Below are 6,885 nucleotides of genomic sequence, written 5' to 3' on the forward strand. Positions count from 1 at the left end.
GTTTTCAATCTGTATTCTAAGATTTTTACCTCTTTTTTGGATAATTCAGGTCTCTTTAGCAACAATTATCTTGTAGATAAATACTCTAAAATAAATCTTGATAAAGTTTAGATTATCCACAATTCTATTGTTATCCAATTATCCCGTTTATTCCTATGCAAGCAATCCTATTTTAAACACAATTTATTAACCAATCACAAAATTATTTAATTAATTTTAATTTTTTAACCAATCAGAATTAATTTAAATTACTTATGCGTGGTCGACTCTACCTAGACACAATGCATGTTGACCGTGCAAACTTGATAATGTGATATCTTTCAATCTGACGGTTCGATTTGGAAACTGGACATACCGTCACGACTATTAAAATCCTAAGATTATTTTCATGATATGCAATGAATGAATTAATGCATGTAATGCAATCATGATTTTTGGGGTACTTGGCTAGTCACTTTAGTCATTCTCCTTAATTAAATCATTAGTACAAAATCGAGTGTCTACACACATGTTGACCAATAACGATTAATACTGTGCTAAGTTTTCTTATTCTCTCCAATTCATTCTTTTCTTTTCATATGGCTAATGTTTCCGCATGAGAAAAAACAAAAACAAAAACAAAAAAACAAAACAACACAAAATTCCCCCGTTTTTCAAAAATATCCAATGGACTCTCTAGCATGAAGGTCACTTAACTAGTTAACTTTGTTCAAAATTCCCCCGTTTTTCGTTCTTTCATCTCCATCCCTCGCTTTTACTTATCTATTATTTACTACCCAGACACTCTTTTATGCATATCACTGTCATTATGTAGTCATTACGAGACGTTTGTAGTCAAGACAAGATGCTGAAACAAAGTACAGGACTTGAACAAGCAAGAAACCTCCAAATGGATTAAATTTGATATTTTCAAAATCTTGACAGTAGCTTATATTAAGCCAAGCCTCAACGGTGGAATTTTGTATTTTATCTTAGTTCAAATAAATTTTTGGGAGGTCTTTGTAAATTGAAAAAAAAAAAAAAAAAAAAAAAAAACTTGGGTCTTATCCTAAAGTAATTTACCAATCTACCCCGTCTACGACCCTTTCTTCATAGCATCGGACTACAGTTACAGTTACAGTTACAGACCCAACTACCACAGTCTGCGACTGTCACTGATAAATCCTCAAAACTCAGTTATGGCTATCACCACCTTATTCTACCCTCCAAAACTCAGCTTTCCTCACAGACCCACAAGACAAGTTTCTTCTTCTACCCCACATTCAAAGACCCAAACCCAAGTTCAGACCCGTACCCGGAATTCCATCAATCACGGTACCATCCAGAACCCGAAGACCACCATGGCTGCTGCTCTGTTAGGAGCTGGTTTGACCTTGACCCTGGTGGGACCCACCTCAGCTGCGGAGTTACCGTCCTTGCTGCTGCTGGGTTCTACTTCTCTGCAACTCAGTGAGCCCACCAATGCTCTGTCCTTGCCCACCTGGGCTATACACGTGTCCAGTGTGGTTGAATGGTACTCTTTATTATTGGGTGTTGATGCTTTTAATTCTGTAGATTTTGTCTTAAGTTTGATTTCTATGAACTTGGTTGGTCAGAAAATGATCGAAAAGAAAAAGAAAGTCCATGTCAATGTATTGAGGTTTGTGTTTTTTGTGGTCTCATTTCTAAAGATGAATTAAATGTGAGTTAACTGAGTCAAATAGTTCTATTAGGCTTTTGTTTGAGAGACCTTTGTAATGAAAATTTTGATATTTTAAGATACTGAAGTAGTTCTATTTAGGCTTTTGTAGGAGGGAATTTTGATATGAAAATTCTGATATTTTAAGATATTGAATTCAAGAGCTATCTTTAAGTTACTTCAAGTTTTCTTGCTAAGAAAAAGAAAATACAGTATATTAAATGTGACTTTAAATACGATAGAAATAGAATGGAAGAAAATAATACATGTGGCTGACCCTTATAAGTCTGTTGAGGACTTCTAGTTGACCCCAAAATTTTGGGACTATGGGTTGGTTGTTGTTGGGAAAATTGTGTTTTATTTGGATGAGATTCACTGATGGTAGACTTTTTTTTTTGTTTGTTTAAAGGATTACAGCAATGGCTTTGGTGTGGCAATATGGGGAGCAATCTGAGTATGAGTCTTGGAAAGGACTCTCCTGGGGTATGGTGAGTTTTTTCTTCCGATTCTTGCAAATTCTTAGTAGTTACTTAGATTATCATAGACATTAAGTGATTTTGTATTCGTTGTATGAACAATTTGTCTTTGATGAAGTTTGACATTGTGATGATAATATCTATGATGTGCTTTTTTCAATCAGTTTATATTCCAAACATATATTGATGGCGTTTAATGAAAGGCCATGCTAATATTTTAGTGTCATGAAGGATATAACATTGAGTGTTTTGTTGTTATTTTTGCTGTTGCTGAAGATATGGTACTCAGCTCAACTCAACAATGTCTTAATCTAAACATGAGTAGAATTAAACTTAGAATAGTTTCTGTGAGGAACAAAGCAGATGGATTCCAATTCATATGCATATCACAGTTGGGATGATTTTACTCAGGGGACATCCAAATTGGCCCAATTTTAGCATAACTAATCAAATGTAGGGATTTGATCTGTGTGACTCCTTTATCCTTATGAAACATGCTTTGTGTTTTATTATCATCAAGCACGTTTTTCTTCTTTTTCCAAATTTTAACTCACACTTGTTTCTTTTATAGATTCATTAGTTATATGATTGACAATTGATTGATTCAGGTACCCCTTCTTGGTGGAGCATTTTGTGCATGCACTTGGCATTTCTTTTATAATTCTGAGTCTCTTGAGGTAAGAAAGGGTCACGTAATTTGACAATTATTAGGTACAAAAGGGTATAATTGAAACTGTGGAACATATTATTACTGTTGAATTAGTGTTATGCAATATTTAGTTTCTGATGATTGATAAAAAGGAATTGAACTCTTAGACATACATCAGCCTGATAGAAAAATATGTGAAACTTTTGTGGATATATATTGTGAGCTTAAGAATAGATGTTGATTCACTCTGTGGGTTTATTTCACTCCCTCTTCTACATCACCGATTCCTAACTTGCAGTGACTTACATAGATTGCGAGTATACGTGTTCTGGCACAAGTTGTTGCACCAGCAAGGTATTTACAACTTGTACCTGAAGTGAAGATAACCCTACTTAAAGTAATTTTGAAATAACCAACTTTGTTTAATGGCCACACTTGTAATTATGTTATAACCAAGCCTACCTAAGTAATTTACACATGGGTTTGAGTTTGGTGTGTTTGTGTATTTTGCAAGCTCACTCAGAAGATGCTTCCTCTTTGAATTAACACATGGGGCATGCATGCCACAAATAGGAATGAAATTCTTTTTAGTGTTTTTTGCATCTGCTTGAGCCATTCTCATTTTGGTTACTCTGACTATTTAGTCAAATAAGTTCATTATGCCAGGCAATATTTTTATTTAAGCATTCAATGACCATAATCACAAACTCCTGATGTCTCGGACCAATATATTAATTCCAAAATTCGTGCCTCCATCTTTTTTTCGAATATGATGTGAATGAGATGAGATGGAATTTGTAGAATGACTCAGGTGTTCTCCTTGATTTGCAGGTATTAGTGGCTGTTCAGGCGGCACTAACAGTAATAGGTAATGCCACGATGTGTATTGCTGCCTACCGCATATACAAATCATCAGAGAAAAGCTCCAAGAGTCTCTGATTTCTCTCTACCTGCACATAATAAATCTCTCACTGTGTTCTGCCTTCCGGGTTGGTAATATTACTCTTCTTCAAGGGCATTTATCTGGTAAATAGATGTGCTAAGAGAAAAGGACCAATCTATAGAACTAGTAATAGTAGTCTTCTTCTGGATGTGTTGCATGTGTGTCAGGAAACTGGACACGAAATGCTGGAAGCTTCCACATTCATGATGAGATCAGATTGACTTAAATAAAATTATGTATATAAGAGGTTTTTCCAAAGTTGGAATGAGTCTCACGGGACCAGCATATTTTCAGCCAATCTCTCATTTTTTGGAGCTGAATCTATGATCATGTAAGTTCTCCCTATTGTGCCTGGTGAGTTTTGTCAACCAAGTGGATTGACCTAAGCCTCTCTAGTTGGATTAACATGTATATGTACACAAAAAAATTTTCAAAGTCTAAACTAATCATTATTGAATCGCCGCATCTGTAGACTTTCAAAATTTTACTATATATGTTTTTTGGGTAAGCTGGTTTACTTTTATGATTGTCATGTCGATAATTGCTGCTTTGACTGATAAGTATTGCATCTTTTTTTGGGAGGGAACGGGGTTTTGATAAGTAAAGCATCTGATCAGCCTAAATTGGCATGAAATTTCCTTGGTACTTACAGGAATGTGAACTCTGTGATGTAGTTCTCACAGCATGCGGGATGCACACATGCAGTGAGAGAGAGGCGTCAGCCATCTCAAAAGATACTTTTTTATTTTTTTATTTATTTATTTTATTATGACATGAACTATTTAAAAATTGCAATCAAGGGCTCTTGCCATGGGAATATTCAAGGACAGAGGTGAGAAAAGAACTCCGGATTATAACTAAAACCATGTGGACTTTCATTAGCAATATTTCTCTTCTAAATAACAGATATAGAATTTAAACGTTGATCTTCCTTCGTTAATAATGGAAAATGCCATCCAAAAAAAAAAAAAAAAAAGGGAAGAAGAAGAAGAAGAAGGGAAGCCTCGTTAATGTCCCGTAACATGTGAACCTTCCTTGTTCAAAGAAAATCCTAGCTGTAATAATTTACTTAATAAACACTTCTCGGTTTTTGTTTTGTCTGTTCTTTGAATGGCATCAATTGAAACCTACTCCAATGCGTACAGAATTATGAACTCTTCCACAGCATTGTAGGTAGCTTTCTATTGCACAAAAAATTCAACCCTCTTTACTCATGTTGCTTAATTTCTAGTAGCTTTTCAAAAGGTTTGATTGTTTGGTTTGTTCTTACAACCCTATAAGCAGCCAAGGGCCAATTAATATCATCTTCTCCAAAAGGCCTAAAGTCCGCATAGGTGACATAACAAAGCATTCAAGGTTCAACCAAGCATCGCTACCTGAGTATTAACCAGGCATGGGAAAATGCTTGATGCTCCTCATTTACTATACATCGATGGCTAAAAAACTACGGGAAATCAAATAATGTATAATCCAAATTTCCCAAAACAAAAATATCAATTTTTAATTTTAATTTTTTTTAACAATATATTATTTAACACTACTGACTTTTGCCTTGAAAGGATATATTAAATCCTTTTTTGGTCTAAATAGAGACATTCATCAGAGCGCACCACTTGTGTCAATATTCTGTTTATAGCAACCCATTAACATAACACAGAAAGTACAGGTTTTCATCTTTGATCATGAATTTATAACAACAATTATCCCTAGCAATTTATTAATCCTTATTCTCCGATAAGGAAATAACATAATTCGAAAACAACTAAAGGGTAACACAAAAAGAGAGAGAGAGTGTGTGTATCACTTGTTTTCGTGTGATATCAGTGTTTGTGAAGAAGAAATAAGGGTGGAGGAGGAACGTTCCCAATGGGGGAATTTCTTCTGAAACTCATTCATTAAGGCTAAGTTCTCTTGGTGAAGAAGACAAGCCTTTCTCCTCAGCTTTTCATTCTCTTCAATTATACTTTTGTTCTCCAAATATAGCTTCAGGTTCTTTAGTTCCAAATCCTTCTCCTCCTCTTCTTCACATCTTCTGTAAGAGTTCACACATTAGGTTCATGTAAAATATGGACAATCATAATGGAAGGGAGACATCAAAACATTGAAAAGAGAAAGATTAATTGTTTCATAAGAGATACTGGGGTTCTATTCTATGCTATGAAACACACCTGGTATGCCTGTGAACTTCAACTCCAGATCGCTTTGATCTTTGCTTTCTTTCAAAAGAACGGACTAGACCAGATGGAATCTTCTTCTCAGTGTTGCCGGTACACATTTTGGTTAAAATTTTGTTGGAGTAGAAAATTATGAAGTTTGAGGTGTATGAGTGGAAATTGATAGAAGAGGGAGTTGCGAGCTCCTATAAATATTGATGGGTTTGCATTGTTAGTTTTATTTTACTTATTGTGGTTGGCATGTTAATGAGAGAGAGAGAGAGATTTCTCTTCTGGTAATGATGGCAGGTGGACTTGTGATCGTAGAGGTCAGAACCCGTTATCAAACGATGAGGAAGAAAAAGCCCTTAAGATGGAAGGATGTTGGCATTGTAAGGGCTGACTAAATGTCCATATAACCCAGAGGGTTTGAGTTTGTGTTGAAATTTCGATTGCTCTCATCATTTCATACAAGTTGCTACATTTACATGAATGAAGACATTTTTTCAACAAGTAATTCATTAATAGGAAAAACAGCTAGGAGAGTACGCAAATATAGTATAGAGGAAGTACACAATAGAAATACTCAAAGATTTTTTTTTTTTTTTTTTTTTAATCTAATCTCTATAGTAAAAATTTGAAGAACTCCTACAAATTTGGATAGGAAGAACAACTTGGGAGTCAGTGTCCAATCATAGTGTGTAAAATCAACTACTTTGATTTTAGCACGGGCAATTCACACTCCTAAAGTATTCATGTTTCTCTATCTGTAAAAACATTATACACCACATGATACACAAATAGATATATCTTGCAAATTTTGCCAATAGTATGTCTCTCCTTCTATCCCTTCCAACACGCCGGTAAACGAACAACCTTTTAGGTATAACTCACAAAATACCAAGCAGGCCAAACACTAATTACCTCAATTCTCTATGTCTATGTCGCTTCTTCTTTTTTGCTGAATATGTCTATTTCACTTTCAA

The 6,885-nt window shown here is 34.9% G+C and overlaps 2 protein-coding genes across 3 annotated transcripts; one reads left to right on the forward strand and one right to left on the reverse strand.

Annotated features, from left to right (window-relative positions):
• Nucleotides 1-1,016: 1,016 nt before the first annotated feature.
• Nucleotides 1,017-4,254, forward strand: LOC126709486 (uncharacterized). 2 transcript variants are annotated; one of them, XR_007649404.1, is made up of 5 exons: nt 1,017-1,513; nt 2,088-2,166; nt 2,763-2,831; nt 3,635-3,792; nt 3,914-4,254. XR_007649404.1 is itself a non-coding variant. In XM_050409744.1 (4 exons), exons 1-4 carry the CDS (start codon nt 1,179-1,181, stop codon nt 3,740-3,742), a joined length of 591 nt encoding a protein of 196 aa, XP_050265701.1. In that variant the 5' UTR covers nt 1,019-1,178; the 3' UTR covers nt 3,743-4,254. The 2 variants fall into 2 exon arrangements, 1 of the variants encoding a protein (XP_050265701.1); XM_050409744.1 differs by having other exon boundaries at nt 1,019-1,513; nt 3,635-4,254.
• Nucleotides 4,255-5,395: 1,141 nt separating this feature from the next.
• Nucleotides 5,396-6,371, reverse strand: LOC126709488 (protein LITTLE ZIPPER 2-like). Its single transcript, XM_050409745.1, has 2 exons — nt 5,915-6,371; nt 5,396-5,778 (listed from the first exon to the last, which is right to left on the reverse strand). Exons 1-2 carry the CDS (start codon nt 6,019-6,021, stop codon nt 5,547-5,549), a joined length of 339 nt encoding a protein of 112 aa, XP_050265702.1. The 5' UTR covers nt 6,022-6,371; the 3' UTR covers nt 5,396-5,546.
• Nucleotides 6,372-6,885: the final 514 nt, after the last annotated feature.

Source organism: Quercus robur, chromosome 12 (genome assembly GCF_932294415.1).
Source record: "Quercus robur chromosome 12, dhQueRobu3.1, whole genome shotgun sequence".
In the NCBI taxonomy this organism is placed as follows: Eukaryota; Viridiplantae; Streptophyta; class Magnoliopsida; order Fagales; family Fagaceae; genus Quercus; species Quercus robur.